Source organism: Amaranthus tricolor, chromosome 7, assembly GCF_026212465.1.
Source record: "Amaranthus tricolor cultivar Red isolate AtriRed21 chromosome 7, ASM2621246v1, whole genome shotgun sequence".
In the NCBI taxonomy this organism is placed as follows: Eukaryota; Viridiplantae; Streptophyta; class Magnoliopsida; order Caryophyllales; family Amaranthaceae; genus Amaranthus; species Amaranthus tricolor.
The window spans coordinates 3,442,615-3,463,196 of NC_080053.1; the positions used below are offsets into that span (position 1 = coordinate 3,442,615).

At 34.1% G+C, this 20,582-nt stretch overlaps 1 protein-coding gene across 2 annotated transcripts; it reads left to right on the forward strand.

Moving 5' to 3' along the window:
- Positions 1-5,625: 5,625 nt before the first annotated feature.
- Positions 5,626-20,370, forward strand: LOC130818802 (translation factor GUF1 homolog, mitochondrial). 2 transcript variants are annotated; one of them, XM_057685016.1, is made up of 11 exons: positions 5,626-6,050; positions 12,922-13,672; positions 14,023-14,179; positions 14,272-14,326; positions 15,203-15,270; positions 15,361-15,465; positions 15,566-15,637; positions 17,417-17,530; positions 19,010-19,150; positions 19,231-19,290; positions 20,044-20,370. In XM_057685016.1, the coding sequence occupies exons 1-11, from the start codon at positions 5,763-5,765 to the stop codon at positions 20,207-20,209; spliced, it is 1,977 nt and encodes a 658-aa protein (XP_057540999.1). In that variant the 5' UTR covers positions 5,626-5,762; the 3' UTR covers positions 20,210-20,370. The 2 variants fall into 2 exon arrangements, with proteins under 2 accessions (XP_057540999.1, XP_057541000.1); XM_057685017.1 differs by lacking the exon at positions 17,417-17,530.
- The last annotated feature ends 212 nt before the right edge of the window (positions 20,371-20,582 follow it).

The window sequence follows — 20,582 nt, forward strand, 5'->3', positions numbered from 1 at the left end:
GCCCTGAGATAGCAACACGCCAAAACCCACTGAGCCACTCAACAAAATATGAAATTCACCTCTAAGGAGTCATTCTAACTCCAAGTAAGGCATCATCCAATTCTTAGATAAATAAGGGAGTAGTCTCCGCCTCCTACTAACACTCTCATTCTCTATAGCTATTCTAAGCGTAAGGATTTCATAATCGATAGCTCTTCATATAAAGTGTACTCACTAGTATCTCAATAGTTTCAATGCAATGTATATTATCACAATAAACAATAATATCTTAAAGAAAATTGCATATAAGGGTTAGTTACTGCGTATACGTACCTGTAAGCGTCACTGCACGATCAAAAGTCACAAATCACCCAACTAACGCTCTACTTTCCTCTTACGAAATAGGCACCTATATAAGTTATGAGTAGAACTAATAAGTTCCCTTATCTACTCTGCCGTACCAAACTAAATACCAAAGTAACCGCTATCACCCATTCAACATGAGTTTCCGATTACTCTAGCACGCACACAACTCATTTAATAGAAGTCAAAATCATTAACTCAACACAACATAAGTCTTTCCATCAATTTAAAGTAGAAGTATGTGTGAATCGTTTCTTTACATTAACTAATTTTGAGCATATCGGCCCGCGTTACCCAAAAATAACTAATCACAACTAAATCTTACAATTTTAATATAACATTAATATAACAATAAGGCAAATCTTAGAGTTATCGTATGGGGATATCATTTGTTACATTCTCCAAAGCTATTAAGAACTATAGTCAAAACAACACGACAAATAACTTTAGCAACCATCGACGATAAGTTGACATTATGCTCTTGGCTTACTAATATCATGTATCTATAACTTCAATAACAACCTAATAAGGGTATTTGTAATTCACAACAATCAAACCACTACAATTAGTAACTATTATTCCCAATTTAATCAATCAAAATCACTTCCATAGTCAACTAACATCATCATCGTTACTAATTATTCACAACAATAACCAATCGACCAAATCTTAAAACAACTTTTAAAGTTATTTAATCAATCATCACCAAAATATAGTATAAAACACATATCATAAGTAATTTCATCTCTAAATCCAAGCCCTAATCGTTTCGTTTTCAAAGATAACGTATTTAATTACTACCCGTACTAAGATTCAAAGAAACTAATAGAAAATCAACACACAACCCATAAATTTCAAATCACACTTCAAACCCTAAGTCATAAACATGTTTAATTCATCAATAAAATTCTTACCCACAAAAAGATTCAATGAAATCAACACAACCAACATCAAACTCAATACACTTAATAAAACTCCAATTAAAACTAGAAAATTAATTAGAGAATAAAAGAGACGGCTTACAATGGAGGAACTAGAAAAGGGTAAGATTGTAGGTGGTTGTTGTGGTGGTAGAGGACTAAGGTGGGGAGTTGGTGGCACTAGGGGCCGCCGGCTACTGTGAGAGCAACACGCAGCCCTGCTCGCAGCTGGGAACAGGCTACAAAACCCACTGCTGCTCGTGATTGTTCGTGGGGAGGAGAGGGCTTGCCTTGCTTGGTGGTTGCTCACGGTGGAGGGAAAAAGGAGACGGCCTGATGGTGGTGAACTGAGGCTGTCGTGGTGGATGAAGGGCCCAAGCAACAGCTTGCTGCTGCCTACTGGTTGCACAACGCAGCCTGGCTGCTAGGGTTCAGGTGCACCAGACGGTTGTTGGTGGGGAGGGAAGGAACGCAGCTGGTTGCTGCTGCTAGGCTGCCTGCCGCGGGTGATTTTTGTGGCTGCAGATGGACCGTGAGGGAGGAGGGAGTGAGATAAAGAGAGAAGAGAAGGAAGGAAGTGACGACGTGATTCTTTGTGAGTGAGGGAAGGAGTACTCACAACCCTAACCCATCCTTTTATATTATTTATACACTTATTTATTTATTTATTTACCTAGGTTCATTTTCTTGCGAGGCCCAACTAAAAGCTCACCTTCGTGTGCTCACACATTTAAATAAAATAATTATTTTGATTCGAACCTCTTTATTTAGAATCCTAATTGTGTTTTTAATATAAATATATGTTAAAATTTAAATTCGTATATGAAAGGAATTTATTAAAACCACTTCAAAATTAATTTAATATAATTATAAAATACCCAAAAGTTATTAAAATTTTAATTAATGACGTCACAAAATCTCGGGGTGTTACACAAGGGGTCACCAGTTCTATGACATAGCTATATCAGCTAATTCTCAATCCAAACATCTAACTAAAAGACAAAGTAATCATAAAAGTTACTATAAAAGTCCAACATAAACAATACATTCTAGTCCAATATACATTTACCAAAACCTAATACAAAGCTACAACTTCTCACGTACTCATCTCAACTTAACATCCATGTAACTCCAATCATCACCGCTAACCCATTGTTCCTGACCGGTTCCGATCTGTAGACAATCTAAAAGATGAAAACAATAGGGGATCATGTTAAACTGAATGAGAAGTAACAATCCACAACTTACATGGATGTTAAGTTGAGATGAGGACATTGTAGCTTTGTATTAGGTTTTGGTAAATGTATATTGGACTAGATTGTATTGGTTATGTTGGACTTTTATAGTGACTTTTATGATTACTTTGTGTTTTAGTTAGATGTTTGGATTGAGAATTAGCTGATACAGCTATGTCCTAGAACTGGTGACCCCTTTTGCCCAAATTTTGGAATTGAGATTTAAGTTACTTGGGAAATAATCCCCGTGATGAACTTGTTTACTCAGTCAACGTAAGTCGGGTTGTTACAATCAATCCTTTTTTAAAGCCAAATTCGGGGTATCACAGATAGTAGCTGATTAAAATGTGGCAAGGGGTATTGTCATAAAAAATGTACAAAGGTTGGATTTAAGGGTGTTAAAAAATATCATTCCAAATTATGTGAATTGGAATGTTCGGTATCGAGTTTTAAAAATTGGATAAATTTTTTTCGGTTTTTGAAAACCAGATATCCAGTTTTTGAACTGGATACCAAATTTGGTTTCGAATCGAAATACTGGCAAAACCGGATATTTGGTTTTCTAATTTTATATTTTATGTTTCTTTCTAAAATAAATTAATATATTTTAAATAATTTTAATTTAGGTTGTTAAATTTACTAATATGTATGATTCTCAACTATAACTAATTTATTATTAATTAATTAAAACTTCTGAAAATTCAACCATATTTCCAAAACGATTTTTATTGAAAATTTAAAAATAAGCTTGATTAAAGAAAAAAAATTGGAGTGAGCTTAAAAATTTATGTGGAAAAAATGTAAAATTGTTTAAAAATGAAAAAAAAATAAAATATTGAAAATCGGATATTCGATATCCGATCCGGATTAAACCGAATATCCGATTTTTTTCGAACCAGAACCGGATAGTGATTTTCACTATCAAAAAACCGAATATCTGGATTTTCGGATCCGAATCGATCCAATATCCGATTTTGAACACCCATAGTTGGATTATTTATAAATAATCAATAATAAGAATTATTCACATTAGATGATTGATAAGTGGAATTAATGTGGGCAATTTTTACTAAATAAAAAAGAAAAATTCCATGTGGTAACCCTGAAATATTGGGTTTTTCACATGGTAACCAAATCTTTTTAAAATTCCAAGCGGTAACCCTGAAATTACAAAGCTTAAACTTTGTTGTACACCTATTTATTCGTTTCACCAGATCAAATTGCATCAGTTTCATAAATTTCCCCCAAAACATAAACCCTAACTTTACCATATTTCCTCAAAATCACATTTGTTCTCCCAAATTTAAACCCTAGTTATTTTCAATTCCCTTCTACTATCAAATTATGAAGCTGATACAAATTGATCTTGTGAAACGAATAAATAGGTGTACAATAAGGTTTAAGCTTATTAACATTTTCAAATTTTTATGCAAAAAGGTCACAGAGAAGAATTTGATAAACCTCAGGGTTATCACTTGAATTTTTTAAAAAGCTTTGGTTACTACGTGGAAAACCCAATCTATAAAGATTACTAATGAAGAAACGAAACTGACACATGTCATACTCTCATTTAATATTTTTCCGCTTAATTATGTTGACGTGGCAGCTTATTATTTATTGAAAATCATTTCCTAAAATACTAGAATTTGTTTAAGGTGCAGAATTAAATCGACAGCTTTATTATTTTCCAATACGATTCCTATTTTATTTCCAAACTGAAATGTGACTAAAATGTTAATCAGTATCATTTTTCAATATGATTTCCAATATTATTTCCAAAATAAAAGAAAATAATATTTTAATATAACAAAATTATTTTTCAAAATTGTTTAATAGCTGTAGAATAATATTGTCCTAAATTTTTAGACCAGTATAAATTTTTGAATAATATTATGAAATCTGTAGAATAATGTGACTAAAATGTTAATCAATATCATTAATTTGGTAAGTATGTTAAAAATGATATAATATACTAATGAAGAGAAGATTAGGACACATGTCGACTTTATAATAAAAATTTTCTCGCTCTTTTCATTTTCTTATTAGCATATCATGTAATATCTTTTTGATTAGATTTATTTAATTGATTAATTACAAAAGATTTTAAGACTTTACCTTATTTACTACTAACTTTTTGGCATATACAATCATCTAAAATATGTAATACCTTTTAATTACAATGGATAATTATCAAATAACATATTAATTGTTTATATAAATTATTGATTTTCATTAAAATAAATTTGTAATAAATTAAGAAAAGAAAATAATTTTTAAAGTTTTTCATAGATAATTCTGTATATTACTTACATGGGTATATTAAAAAATTGCACAAATTAAATAGATTACACATTAATTATTTAAGTAAATAATAATTAATAATTAGGATAAGATATCGGTAAAATAAATTTCAAATGATAATTTTATCACCTATATTTGACAAGTTTATAATACATAAATACTTAAATTAAGTTAGATGTTAATTATTATAGTAAAAAAAATATCTTCTTTAGGCTTAAAATATATTTTAAGGTTTTACAAAGACTTGAACATTTAAATTATTTTTATATTATTCTTTATGTGTAAAAATTTTCTATTATTTTATGTAATTACTTATAAACTAAACCCTCTCCTATTCATCATAAGTGTCTCATTTCCTTATTTGGTCAAGTCACCAAAATGTCTCATTTCTATTTTAGGTATGTTACCTTTGTTAATTTATCCCTACTAAACTTAGTTTTTTCACACCTTTATACATACTAACCCCATTTCACCCCTATAAAAATTTTAAAAAACACTATACTTTTTTCTTTCACATGTAGTCTCATTTAACCACCTAAAAAATGGTGAAAAGTCAAATGGGACACATTTGGTGAATAGGAGGGAGTATTATTTAGTGCATAATTTTATGATTGTGTTCTATAATATAATATATTAATAATATAAATCTCAATTTAATTGTAATACTTTTACAATTTTTAAAATAAATCAATTTGTAGTTTTAATATACTTAAGAAATTAAAAATCACCTTAATGTCACCACGTGTAATATAGAAAAAATGAGGTAGAATTTAGAAAATAAGTGGAAGTAGCACCTATAAAACCAAGATCAAATGTGAGTTTTTCGGTTTCTTTTTCCTTTAAAAAAATCCGACCAGTGTTGTTTTGATTTTGTTCAATCGCATTCTTATTGAAATTTGGGCGCCATGTTACCAAAACCCTAAAAACCTTGGTGTCAACTGTAACAAAACAAGAATCACCGAAAATGGGTTTTTTAGGTAGACTCTCAAGAAGTCGAAAATTAATCAGACAAATTCCATCATTAAATAACCACCTTGCTCTATTGGCAAGTTGTTCATTTTGTTCGAAATCTCGGAATGCCCAGAAAGAGAATGATGTTGATTTGAGCAAATTCCCACCTGAAAGAATCCGTAATTTCTCCATTATTGCCCATGTTGATCATGGAAAATCTACACTTGCTGACCGTTTGTTGGAGCTTACCGGCACTATTAAGAAGGGCCATGGTCAGCCTCAGTACCTTGACAAACTCCAGGTATTAGGTCACCTTCTTCTTCCTGTTTTATCGCTTCTGTTATTTGCTTTGGAATTTTTCTAAATATTTTTACTGAAGTATTCTAGTTTTTGATTGGGTTTTCTTGTTATGAAGGATTGCATCAGTTGGTGATGTGTGTCATTTTACATGCTAAATGTTGTAACTTAAGCTTCGGGACTGTCATTGTGTGATCTAAATTTTGGTGCTTTTTGATAATAAATTAAGTGGAATGATTGCAGACAATTTGATTTTTTCAGTACAGTCAGTGTCATTCACAGTTTTTGGATTCTTGGACTGAATCAGAAGTGGTAATGGCAGTGTGTGTGATGAGCATGGGGTGATCCTTGTACAAGTTTACATGCCTTAACTGGGATCAATGTAATACAATGAAGAGTTTGTGAAGAAGAAATCTGTTCATATCTTAGTAGATTCAGGTAGCACTCATAATTTCTTAGATGAAGAGTTTGCCAAATCATTGTTATGTGATTTAGTAAAGATCACACCATTAAAAGTAACAGTAGCTGATGGAAATCATATTCTTGTGCACATAGGTGTAAAAATTTTGAGTGGATTATGGCTAATGATCACTTTTTCCAAACTAATGTTATGTGTATTCCTCTTCTAAGTTGTGACATGGTCTTAGGTGTGCTGTAGCTTAAACCACTAGGGGATAAACGATGGTTTTTTCAATGAAATGTTGATGCTTTTAACCTTAATAGGTTCCTTGATTACACTTAAGGGCATTATCCCAGATAAAGGGAGACTGATTGAAGGGAAACCTAATGAAGTTTTTATGATAGAAGGTGTGCAGTTTTTGTTTGATGCAAATAGATTCTAACTGCCATCTAGATAAACTTTCTTTTTTGAAGTTTTATTCAAGTAAAACCACTATGATTCATACTTAAAATTGTTGCTTTACAGAACCAATATCACATGGTCTTTGTTGAACCTAATACCTAGCCTCCTGCTAATGGTCCTTTTGATCACAAAATCCCTATCAAAGTTGGCTCTAGACCTATCAATGTGCGCTCTAATAGATGTTTCCTCAAACAAAGGAATATCATTGAACAATTACTACAATGATGGACAAGGGGATTATACAACACATCACTAGTTCATATGCTTCCCCTATTGTATTGGTGGATAAGAAAGATGGTATTATAGGCTTTGCATAGACTAAACAACTCAATGCACCAACTGTCAAAGATGAGTTTCCCATATCATGCCCCTTTGCTTGACTAATGCTCTAGCTAGATTTTAAAAGTGGATAAGCAAAGCATCCAATTGTTACTCAGAAATTTTTTTTTGATGATTTGTTGGTCTATAGCAAAACACATTTAACATTATTGGTGTTTTGGTGATACGAACTGATTCTAAGACATGGGAGAAGATGAATAAAAATGGGCATGTTCCAATGGCCAACGCCAATTCGCCGTTGGTGGGAGGCTAAGTGAGGATGAGTCGACATTAGGCTCTTTAAGTCTTGACATTTTCCAGCACCAAAGCCAACTCGACTTTGTTGGTGTTGAGAGAAACGTTGAATCGACATTAGCTTTTGATCTTCGGAGTTTTGTCCAGAATCAGAAGCCGACTGGGCTTGGGTTGGGATGTCACAAAAGCCGACTCGGCTTATTGTGTGTGTGATGGCAGTTTCGTCTTCTTGAGCCGAGCTTTGCGATTAGTTTAACCTAACTTCTTTCTATGGGAGGTTTACTATATATAATTAGGGTTAGGGTATACAATTTACACAAGTGAGAGAAGTAAGTTGCCTATAGAGAGTTTTTTCTAAAATCTTTGTTATCTCCGGTTTTAATGGTGAAACTTTGTTTTTCGGTGCTCGTGGACATAGCTATCGCATTGATAGTGCACGACGTTAATTCTTGATGTGATTTCCTTATTGTTGTTTGTGAATTTCAATTGTTTCTTTTATTTGTATATTTGGTAATTTCTTTCGCTGTCCGCACAACAATTGGCATCAGAAGTACAAGTTTTAACCTAGGAGCGATTTAGAGGGAAACAATGGCAGGAGATTCTACAATAAGGATTGAGAAGTTTACCGTGAAGATTAGTTTCGGGCTATGGCAGATTATGATGAAGACGTTGTTTAAACAACAACAGATCTCCGTTGATCCTAAAGAGCTCTGTGTCTACATTGGGATCTAGAGATGGATTGACTGAGAGTCAGTTAGAAGCTATGGAAGAGAAGACGTATTCTACCATCTTGCTGAGTCTAAATGAACACATCATTAGAGAGGTAGCTATTCCGGAGACGATTTTGTGGGTCAAATCGGAGTTATTGTACATAACTAAATCTTTAACCAACAAACTGTTACTGAAACAACAATTTTTTAGCCTTCGAATGCAGTAAGGTATGCCATTAAGGAAACCACTAGAGAATCTTATTTTTATTTTACTAGCTTCACGTAATTTAGATGTTAAAATAGATAATGAGGATGCTGCATTAATTCAACTTGTGTCTTTACTTTCTAGCTATGAGAATTTTGTGGAGTCATTTGTAGTTGGTAAAGAGTTGTTGACCCTAAGGGCTCGCTTGGATTGAGCGTAAATATTTAAGTGGGTTAAAAAGTCGAACGTATAGAATAAAAGCAAGTAGACATGCAAATGAAGTAATTGAAATTATTGTGAAAGAGGTAGAATGAAAGTAAACAAAAAAAATTGAATGAAAAAGGAGGATGCTTTCCCTTATTTGGAGGAAAAGTATTATCCCACCCTCCCCTAGAGTAAATTTATACCTCAAAATAAGGAAACTAATTGCTATTTTACCCCCTCTTTCGTTAGTTTCTAACCATTTTTCCACTTCTCTAAAAATCAAATTTCATAATCTTCTATCTAATTAACTTTGTTTTCCTACTTTGACTTTTATTTACCCCTTAAATATTTATACTCAACCCAAGCGAACCCTAAAAGAAGTAAAGACAACACTTTATACTAGCGAATTTTGCGTCAAAAGGCGATAGATGATAACATGGATAAAGATAGTGGGTTACTTCATAGATGCTTAGATCAGGGAGAAACTCTAAAAAGAAAAAGGGGGTCTAATAATGGTAACAATGTTGTGTTGGGTACTGGTAATAATACGAATGGGTCTTGCAACACTAGGAATAAAACCTCTTATTATTGTAGGGAACCGATATATTTTAAGGCTATATGTTCTGAATTAAAGAATAAATCTCAAACCACTATAGTTGAAAGTAAATAGATTAAGAACTATGATTCAAAGGAAGACTTAGCGTTGGTCGGTTCTGTTAAGTCTAGTGCTATGTTACTTGGAACACAATATGGTTCGAGACGTGGGACAGGAACAGGAACGCGGAACGCTACCTAAGGTGACTCCGGAATCATGAGTAAAATTAACATATAAGATTTTAATTATTTTGTTAAACTTTATTCTAAAATAATTTTAAAGTAAATCTTAGAATAATTAGATAATAAAAATAGTTGTTAAGTAACTTGAAATTTTCAAAAAATAAAAAATTGTTTCAAATCCAATAAAATATTAACATACATTAATATAAAAATTAAAAAAGAAAGCAAAAAACAAATAAATAAAAAGTAAAAGCTAAGATGTTGAAAATTGAACAACTATATTACTTTTACTGTCATAAAGTAAAAAAAAACTAGTAAGAAAAGTGAATTGAATAGCTGTCAATCAAACAAAAAGCAAAAAAAAAAAAATGATCTTTAATTAAAAAAGACAAATGAAAAGAGTAAAGACAACTTTCTCTTTCCTCACCACCTTCTGCTTTCTGATTTTTGCCCTTCCTTCTTTATTCACTTAAACATTGTAGTGGCAACATCTTTTACAACTCGATATTCTTCTCCTCCTTTTCTTTTTTCTTTCTCTTTATTTTCCTCATCTTCTTCTGTTATTCTCAACTATATAACAATGGCGGCTGAAATTTATGGGTCCCCAGGCGATCCGATGCGGTGTTCTTTCCACGTTCTTGGTTAGACGTTCCCGATTGGAAAATAGCCGCTCGTTTCGCGTTCCAGGTAACATAGGTCTAGTGAATTGTTTGATAGATGGGTTCTTGATTCTGGTAGTTTGTTCCATATGAGTCCTTTTCGTGATTGGATTGATACTTATGAGTCTTATTTTGGGAGTTCGATTATGGTTTGTAACGATACCCCATGTGAGGTAGTGGGTATCGGTTCTATGAGACTTCAGACTGTTGATGGGATAAGATTGACGTTGATTAAAGTTAGGCATGTTCCTGCGTTGAGGAAAAACTTTATTTCGCTTGGGACCTTGCATAATTTGGTGCTCAAGGGTGAGTTTTGCATTGGAGAATTGAGTGTCTTTAAGGGTTTGGATTTGATACTTAGAGGTGTTAAGGAGAAATCCCAGTATGTTTTTCGAGTGTTAGTTGCTTACTTCTGCTTCTAGTGCTTATACTTGTCACAACGAGATGATTGTTTGGAATAGGCAGGGTCATATGGGTGAGAGTAAAGAGCCGGATTTTTCCTTTGGGAATCTTCTTAAATGTGTTAAGGATGCGTACCTTGAGGTTGACGAGCATTGAGTGTTTGGGTTTAAACACTAGTTGGAGCTTAGCATTGAAGATCACGTCTTACTTTGAGGCTGAGGTTGTTTGTTTTTGGAGTATGCTTTTGTGTGTACTTGTTTTGTGCATGCCATTAGTGTTATTTGCAGGTTTGTGCCTCGACGTGTGTGGACATTGGTCAAAGTTTGGATTGTACAAGTATTCACTGAGTTTGATTTTTCTTTGGGCGATCTTATGATAAGATGGGATTCATATGTAGGGTCTTCGGTAACAGTGTTTATCATGAATATAAAGTATATGACTTAAACTTATTGTAGCAAAGAGGTCTTTATGCTTTCTGGTCTAGGTGATGGTTCTTTTTGATCAACCTGTTTTTGCTTTTGTGTACTTTGATTTTCTGGCAAGTGATCAAGTACTTGATGTTTGTAAGAAGCACGTTGTGGTCAGGTTTCATTTGGGATGTAGGTACAAGAAGGTGAAGGTAAAGAAGGTAGGATGTTCTAACAGTTTGGCAGGCTTCTTAACTATGCTGGTTCCTTTGGTTTAGGCCCTTCGAGATGATGTAGGGGAAGCTCCAGGAGTAAGAATGTTGGCGTCAAGGTGGCTTGTCCCATGGACTCGTGATGTAGGTGGAGACATTATGAGTGGTTGTTACTTGAAGACAAGTAGTGATGAGTCTTTTTTGGAGACTTGTTGGAGACTTGTTTAGATGCGTAGTTTATGCATCGACAGAGGCTGAAGATGGTTTGTTCACTATGCAGTTTGATGGGTACGTTGTTGAATACAAGCTCTCGTCAAGGTGGAGATTATTGGTGTTTTCGTGAATCGGGCAGAGTCTAAGACATTAGACAAGATGAATCATTATGGGCATATTCCAGTGGCCAACACCGAGTCCGCGTTGGTGGGAGGCTAGGTGAAGACGAGTCGGCGTTAGACTCTGAAGTCTCGACGTTTTCCAGCACCAAACGTTGACTCAACTTTATTGTTGAGGGAAACACCGTATCAGCATTGGCTTCTAATCTCTAGAGTTTTGTCCAGAATCAGAAGCTGACTCGGCTTGGGTTGGAATGGCACAAAAGCTGACTCAAATATTGTGCATGTGATGGCAGTTTTGTCTTCTTGAGTCGGGCTTTGTGATAAGTTTAACTTAATTTCTTTCTATGGGAGGTTTACTATATAAACCCCTCTTGTAATTAGGGTTAGGGTATAAAATTTACACAAGTGAGAAAAGTGAGCCGCCATTAGAGAGTTTTTTCTAAGATTTATTTTTGTAATCTCCGGTTTTAATAGTGAAACATTATTTCTCGGTACCCGTAGCTATCGCATTGATAGTGAACCACATTAATTCTTGATGTGATTTTCTTATTGTTTTTTGTGAATTTCTATTACCTAGGCCACTTTATTTCAGCTCAAGGGGTTGAGACAGATCCTTACAAAACTAATGCTATTAATAGTTGGTATGTACCTTCATTTCCTATGAACTTTGAGATTGTTCTTGTAGGGAAGGTAGCTTACAAATTACAGATGCTAGTTGAAATGAAAGTCCATCTTGTATTTCATGTGCAATCCTTTCCTTGGACCTCTTTCTCAAGTAGTTCACATTCTCTCATGGCTCCATGGAATATCAACACTGATACTACATTATCTCCTCAGGCCATCTTGGATAGGAGAACTCGCACAGTGAAATAGCCTTTTGGGTTAATGCTGATGATTTCCATCGTCAATCTCCTGATTTTTTCCTTGATAACTAAAAAGTTGAGAGCAAGTTTGAATTTGGGGAAAGGGAAATGGTATAGGATTTGTTAGAAAGGTAGTTCGAAGTTGTTAGCTACTCTTGGCTAGAAAAGAGTTTGACTTGTAATATTCTGTTACAACAGAATTGTGGGTTTGTGTGATCTGCATACTATAAACAAGCTGATATATTGTAAATACATTGATTCATAAATATATGCAAACACTTTTCCTCCTCTATCCTTCTCTCTTCTGTATTCTACTACAGATAGCTGCTCCATGCAGGAAGCTAGCTATCATGATCAGGTACTCTTGTTACTGGATTGTTAGGGGGTATTACTTTTGGAAGATAATTGTATATTTTGCTGTTAAATGGGATTTCGAATAGAGCTTCTTTGTTTGGTAACGCAAATCAAATGTTCCTTCTTCGTGTGATGTTGCTGTCAGTCTAATCATTATGTGCTTGTCATTTGTATTTCACAAATTTAAATGTATAAAATAGAATGCATGTATTGCTTTTGATAAAATGGCTTCTTTGTCATGTTCTTTTACTTTCTTCTCACTCTTTCCTGGTTGTTATAGCTTATGGTGCTTTTAAATTTGTCTTGTATTAGGTGGAAAGAGAAAGAGGGATTACTGTTAAAGCTCAGACTGCAACTATGTTCTACAGGAACAACCCTCAGTTAGCAACTAGTGGCACTATAGAGGACTCCTCAATGTTTTTACTTAATTTGATTGATACGCCTGGTCATGTTGATTTTAGCTATGAAGTATCGCGCTCCTTAGCTGCTTGTCAAGGGGCTCTCTTAGTTGTTGATGCTGCTCAAGGGGTCCAAGCACAAACTGTTGCCAACTTTTATCTTGCTTTTGAGTCAAATTTGTCAATAATCCCAGTCATAAATAAAATTGATCAACCTACTGCTGATCCTGATCGTGTTATGTCCCAGCTTAAGTCCATGTTTGATCTTGAACCAAAAGATGCTCTTCTCACTTCTGCTAAAACAGGGCAGGGTCTTGAGCACATACTTCCTGCAGTTATTGAACGAATACCACCTCCTCTGGGAAGTATTGTTTTGCCTTTGCGTATGCTTTTATTGGATTCATATTATGATGAATACAAAGGAGTTATATGCCATGTGGCTGTTGTTGATGGCACACTACGTAAAGGTGACAGGATTTCATCTGTGGCAACTGGACAGAGTTATGAAGTTTCGGATGTTGGGATAATGCATCCTGAGCTCGTGCCCACTGGAGTTCTTTTGACTGGTCAAGTGGGATATATGGTTAGTGGCATGCGTTCAACCAAAGAGGCACGTGTGGGTGATACCCTTTTTCATGTCCGCTCGGTTGTGGAGCCTCTCCCAGGTACGGACTTGGGTAAAACTTGGTTGATGTTTGTGTACTTCTACTAGGATACGAGAGTAATAATTTGAAACCTTGTGATTGATAGAGTTGGTGTTGTTCTTTTAGCTATAATCATGTAAAACACTTTTCTATTTGTTCATTTCTGTACTTGGTTGATGTTTCTTATTTTCCTTGGTTTGTACGGCCTGTTGCATGTTTGGTAAGTGATTGAGCATGGTTTGAGAGGATGAGAGGAGGGTTGTAGACTTGCATTGGGATAGGTGGGAATTTGTTTTTGTATTGAGGTCTTGATGAAACTCAGTTGGTTCTCGTAAATCTCATTTTTCTGCTTGTGTTATGAAAATTTCCAGGGTTTAAGCCTGCAAAACATATGGTGTTTTCTGGTATGTATCCAGCTGATGGATCAGATTTTGAAGCACTTAATCACGCAATCGAGAGGCTTACATGCAATGATGCCAGTGTTTGTGTTTCAAAAGAAACTAGCACCGCTCTTGGTTTAGGTTTTAGGTATTCATCTATGGATGCAAACACTTTTTCTGGCATGTGATCTGTAGGTACCCCAAATTCATGTTAATTTGGATTTGTTAATTACCTTACAGGTGTGGTTTCTTAGGTTTGCTTCATATGGATGTTTTTCATCAGCGCCTCGAGCAGGTATAAGTTTTTAATGTACGGCCTGAAGGTAATCAAATATATGCGATCTTGGTGGGTTATTTGGTCATTGGTGTATCTAGGGCTGTACAAACTGGAAATGACAGACCTCAATTCATGAAGGGTAGATAGAATCTAAATTAGTTGCAGAAAAAAATAGATAGCATTATCCAATGCCTTGTAGACTTATGATTTTTACCATCTTTGTCCCAGAAAACATCTTCCTTTCCATAATTTATGGGCTAGGACTATTAAAATCTCACATCTATTACAAATTGCATCACTTCTTGAATTAATTTTTTTTGGGTGTGTGAGAAGTAAGAACTGTCTGCTTTCAAATTTGACTTTCAATATAATTAAAGATAACAAAAATCATTTGATATACCATACATGCTAGAATCAAGAATAGGACAGCAAAAATAATTGGTATACATGGAAAAAGAAACAAGGAAATAATTGCCCATTTCTCTTTCGTTGTGAAAAGGCAAGGTGGGTATATTTATAGGCTGGAATCCTTATTAGTGACTATGTTTGGAAGAAGTATAAAAACAAAAAGGAGGGAATGGAATAGTGAAGAGTTTTTCTTTCCAATCCTTCCTTTTCTGGAGAGATTTTTTATCACAAAATGTCAAAGAATTCATCCCTTCAGCTCTCTCCCTTTTGTTTCCTATTCCTCCTCCTTTGGATAATCCACCCCTTCATCTCCCTCCTTTATAATCCTTCAGTACCTTCCACCCAAAAAAGCCAATTAGTATACATGACTACAGTTTTAGGCTTTGGTTGCAAATGAATTTTTACATTTTGTTAGGAGCTGATGATGAGGTTGTACTCTAAAGTTTGAACTATACATGATGCTTCCTTTTGTTTATGATCAAATAGGAATATGGAGCTCGAATAATATCCACTGTTCCAACTGTGCCATATATATTTGAATATTCTGATGGAAGGTAAGTCAATTTGCATTTGTGATTCATATGTGAATTAAGCATAGAGGAGGCTTTGATATAAATTATTCTGTGTGTTGGCTACTGATTTAGCAAAGTTGAAGTTCAGAATCCTGCTTCTTTGCCGTCCAATCCTAAAAAACGAGTGACAAAATGTTGGGAACCTACTGTTGTAGCTACCATTATTGTCCCCAGTGAGTAAGCTCTCGTCCCTTGTGGTTGAATTCTCCTTTTTTTTTCCGTCGTGATTTTCAACTTTATGGAAGTTCTAATCTTCTTGGATTACCTTTTCTTGAAGGTATGTTGGGTCTGTTATCACCCTTTGCTCTGATCGGAGGGGGGTTCAGCTGGACTATTCTTTCATTGACAGGTAATGCTCTTTGTCTTCTGAATCTAGACGTAGGTTGAGTCGTGTTTTCTTATTGATGTCATACTCTTATAATTGAAGTTCTTGTTGCTTTGTGTTGGATAAGGCTAGGATAATTATAGCTAAAGGAGCATAGAAAATTAGAAATTGCTTACATATTTGATTTTCTTAGATATAGGGCACCATTGAGAAACAAGATAATGCATGCATCACCATGGGGTATGGAATCAAACTCAACCTGATATATACTGAAAATGTTTCATTTTGAACTGAAAAAAGGCAAAGGTCCTCAGTCACGCATGGACATGGCTATTTATAGCCTTATGTACATTTTTATTACACCATTAGTTATCTGATCTTTTGGAGTGTAATACAAAATTGAATCACTAGTGGGGTGTGAAGGGAATAAGATAGCTGTATTAGTTCTATAGCTGTTGGAGCTTAAAAGTATTCTAGTCATTGTTTTTCCTAGTCATTTGGGTCAAAATTACACAATTTTATTTTTAAAAAAGCATGCTTCGCTCAAGGGGAGGGGTACATAGACTACTGAGGCAATGGGAAACCGCATCTTACAGACTGGCATAGCAACCTATCATTAATGTTTTAATGTATCCTCCTTTTGGAGCAACACTTAAGCTGCTGTCGGCATGGAGGCAGACACGCTTGGAACAAAAGTACATTCAAGCTGAAGAAACAAAAAGAAAAAAGAAAAATGTCTTCTAATTAAAATTGTTGGATTTAAACATCAAATTTGAGAAAATGTTCTAATTTCAGTGATTAGATTTCTTTAATTTGAATGTACGTTCAAAAGCCTTAATATGAAGAACAGCGGACAACCTATTTCTTGAGATATTGCATCATTTCTCTCTGCTGTGTGCATCATCATATGAGCCTATAAAGTCTCTCTTTCTTTCTCTTTGATCGTTGTTTCTTGCTCTTGATGTTTGATCTTTTACTCTCCGCTCTTTCTCTGCTTCTCTCTTGCCTTGTTCTCTCTTTCTTTGATCTGGATTTTTTGGGGGGATCCTTTTTTCCTCACTTGAATGCTGTTACAAAACCTTTTCTTGTTTCCCTATCCCATTTTTTCATCTCAATAAAAGGTTACAGACACTGTTCTGCATCTTTCTTATTATAGGATCCTTCTCTGGATTTCTTTTTCAAACTTCTATTTCTTTAAGCATCAATGTCAATGAAAAATATGATTATTTCTATTGAAATTTAATTTTAACCATGTAAAATGATACTGACTAATGGTCTGCTGTATGGGCCTGCTTATAGTTGCCTCTACTTGTCCCCTGTGACTCATTTTCCTGTTGCTTTATAATGTTATGCACATTGTAAAAGCTATAGGTGGGCTATGTTTTACTTTTTGATAGCAATACATGTTTTTTTCATCATTGGATTATAGTTAATGGGAAACCAATGCTCTTTAAAAACAAAAACCTTTTAGCAGGCTTTTTGCTTTTGATGAGCCCAAAGTGATACTTGATTTTCATGTGGAATATATTATTTGACACACACACACACACACACACACACACACACACACACACACACACATATATATATATATATATATGTATATATATATATATATATATGTATATATATATATATGTATATATATATATATATATATGTATATATATATATATGTATATATATATATATATATATATATATATATATATATATATATATATATATATATATATATATATATATATATATATATATAATTACAATGTCATTTTAAACACGATTTGTTTGCTATTTCGGCAGTCAAAGAGCTTTAATGAAGTACCAGTTACCCTTGCGGGAAATCGTTGTTGATTTTTACGATCAACTAAAAAGCATTACTTCAGGATATGCTTCGTTCGACTATGAAGATTCAGAGTAAGATGTCATCTGTCACCTTATCTCAGTTTGAAATGACGTTTGTATCTTGTAATCATGCGTCTAAACTCTAAACAACATTCGATTAACCTAGTGCCGTTAAGTAGCTCCCATTTAGATGGATTTTCAGAAGTTTGATGTACGCATCCTTACTCTTGTAAAAACAAATAGGTTGTTTATGATTGATCATTGATCCTTAATTGCAAATTGCATGTGCAACTTCACATATATAAGAAGTGCACAAGGAAAAAGCAAAAACAAAAATGAAAGGGAAAGAAGTTATTGTATTTTAACATGATCTTTGCACTTGACAATGATTTTACTCGGACTCGTGGCAGTGTTAAACTTGGACATTTCTTCAATATTTTATCTTCTGGTGTAATGAGGTTTTAAATGTCCATCCTTAATATCATAGTCGAGTATCTGATATGAATACCTAGGTGACAGGTACCCGAGTAACATGATTTTCAGATTTTTACCAGTTTTAAGTTCTGGAGTATTCTAAGGCTTCATTATTGATTTCCAAAGTGGTGTGTCCAAATTTCAATGCATCGGTTGTTGACAGCTTGACCTATATAGATGACCACCAGCTAGATGATCAGTTGATTCATGTTGTTTTCTTTTAGTTTAGAGGTGATTAAAAATGTTCAACTGATTGAGAACCGATATTTATGTTACGATCACCACCACATACCATTAGTGAAAAAAAATATTCAATTTGCGTGCCGTGGATCAAATTGAAAGGTGGATCACTCAGGAACTGTTATCAGCCTTAGCCTTTTATAGGCTTTGTGCTAATATTGCACTCGAAAAATATGGAGATAGTACTGGAGAAACATATTTGAGAAACAATGTGTTTACAACATATGGTTCTACATCTCTACCTTTTTACAATAATGATTAATGTGCCGTTGAACAATCCGATGAAGAGAACTAATTATATTCTCTTATCATTGGCATTAATAAGATAGTTGTAATTCACATTGCTAAGTTTCTATTATCCTAGATAGAGGCAGGCTATGAACACTTCTTTGAGCATAGATGTTTTTAGCTCAGCATCAGTCACCGATATGTGCATTTATTTTAAATGAATTCTACCTTTCATGAAAATATCTTTTATTTGAGTTACGAACTGTTTGTACTAAATATTGATGTTGAGTGGCGACTGGCGATGAGTCATGTGCATTTTAGATCGAACTTTCCAGTCACTATTTTTTGGGTAATTGAAAATGATGTTTCATCTCAATTCGTTTCTTCACACCCTACACATAAATCGTGACTAGATATGATGTCTAATTTAGTGACGGTGTCAAGTGTGGGAAAACTACAAATTATTATGTGGTTAACATATCCAGAAGGGTAAATGTAGACCAAATATGTTGTCTAATGTCGTTTCTTGTTCCACATTTTGTACTTGTATGTTGCTTTCTTTCATTTGATGGGTCTGTCTTGTTAATTAGAATTTTTCTGTGTCGTCAGGTATCAAGCATCAGATTTGGTTAAACTGGATATTCTTTTAAATGGACAATCAGTTGATGCAATGGCAACCATTGTCCATAATTTGAAGGCTCAGCGTGTTGGTCGGCTATTAGTAGACAAGCTGAAGCAAGTCATAGACAGGTTTATCATGTTTTAGTTGAACGTATTGTCTGGAATAACTTTCTCTATCTTATGGACTTTGATGCTGTCTTGGTGAACAGGCAAATGTTTGAAATAACAATTCAAGCTGCAATAGGATCAAAGGTTGTGGCAAGAGAGACGTAAGCTCTATATTTCTTTGATTTAATTTCAAATTATAATTTGTCTACTTGTCGTTTGGTTATTTGTCGGACTATTTTGTATCATCTTATTTTTAACCAATGAAAAATTGAAAGATTTACAGTAGTATGGCTACAACTGGCCGTTTTCTACTTGGCATCTTATCTTATTTAAAATGTGTAAGCTTCTGTACTTGATTGTTACCTGGAATGTGAGGCATACTTGTCTTGAAAGATCACCAGGGAGCGGGAACTAAATCGTTCAAGGTGTCTTCTCGGCTTGGCATACCTTCAACCAATATAACTAATGGCTTTATGGCCTCCATTTTACGGAAAGATAAGGGAGGGAAATCAAATGATAAATCCTAGGAAACGGAAAAAGTGCGCTTAAAAAATATTATTAATATTGAAAAATGTACCGTATAACCTATGATTCCGAAGTCCCTCTTAGATTCATTCTGAGTTCCCATTTCCATTCTCACTCCCTTTTCCAGACCGAATTTTCTTTCAGATAGCAATATTGAAAAATCTTGTATAGTTATACTTTGTTTGGACATTGACAAAAAAATTTTTTTTAAAAAAAAAAAAAAAAAAAAAAAATTAGCTGCCAACAGAAAATCATCAAACGTTGTTTGTTTCTTATAAAGTTTATGGTGCCATCACTCAACAGCAACCCATTTCATTTTCAGCAGTTTCATTACTCTGTTACATAAACTGATTTGCGTATATTTATGTCCTAAATTGTTACTGATTCAGAATTACTGCAATGAGGAAGAATGTTCTTGCAAAATGTTACGGGGGTGATGTTACACGAAAGAGGAAGTTATTAGAAAAGCAGAAGGAAGGAAAGAAACGTATGAAGCGTGTTGGTTCTGTCGATGTACCCCAAGAAGCATTCCATGAGCTTTTGAAGGTTTCATAGGGTAAATGGTGCTTAATCACAAATTTCGTTCAAGCAAATGAAACACTAGCGTTGTTTTTTATCATATCATAATTCATAATTATAGCATTGTTGTTTAGAAATAATAAATAGAACTCTACCATTATTTTATAAATAGAACTCCAGCATTATTTTGCTTAAGTGGCATAATCTATTTGTTAATCCAACTACCAAAGATTGGTAAAAGTGATCCATTTCGGGAACCTGGTGAACAGGTGGTTGAACTCAAAAAATTATACTCTTTGTTTTAATTTATTGGTTCACTCTGAGAGAAATTGTGGCACATGCCCGTAATATTTGAAAAAAATAGGATTTTTTAATAACTTTAATAAAAAAAATAAGCGTTGGCCAAACT

Excerpts from the sequence above, each read along its gene's own strand:
- LOC130818802 (XM_057685016.1), top strand. The coding sequence starts at position 5,763 with ATGGGTTTTTTAGGTAGACTCTCAAGAAGTCGAAAATTAATCAGACAA. Across the intron at positions 6,051-12,921 it reads AGTACCTTGACAAACTCCAG|GTGGAAAGAGAAAGAGGGAT; the intron begins GTATTAGGTCAC and ends GTCTTGTATTAG. Across the intron at positions 17,531-19,009 it reads TTCGACTATGAAGATTCAGA|GTATCAAGCATCAGATTTGG; the intron begins GTAAGATGTCAT and ends CTGTGTCGTCAG.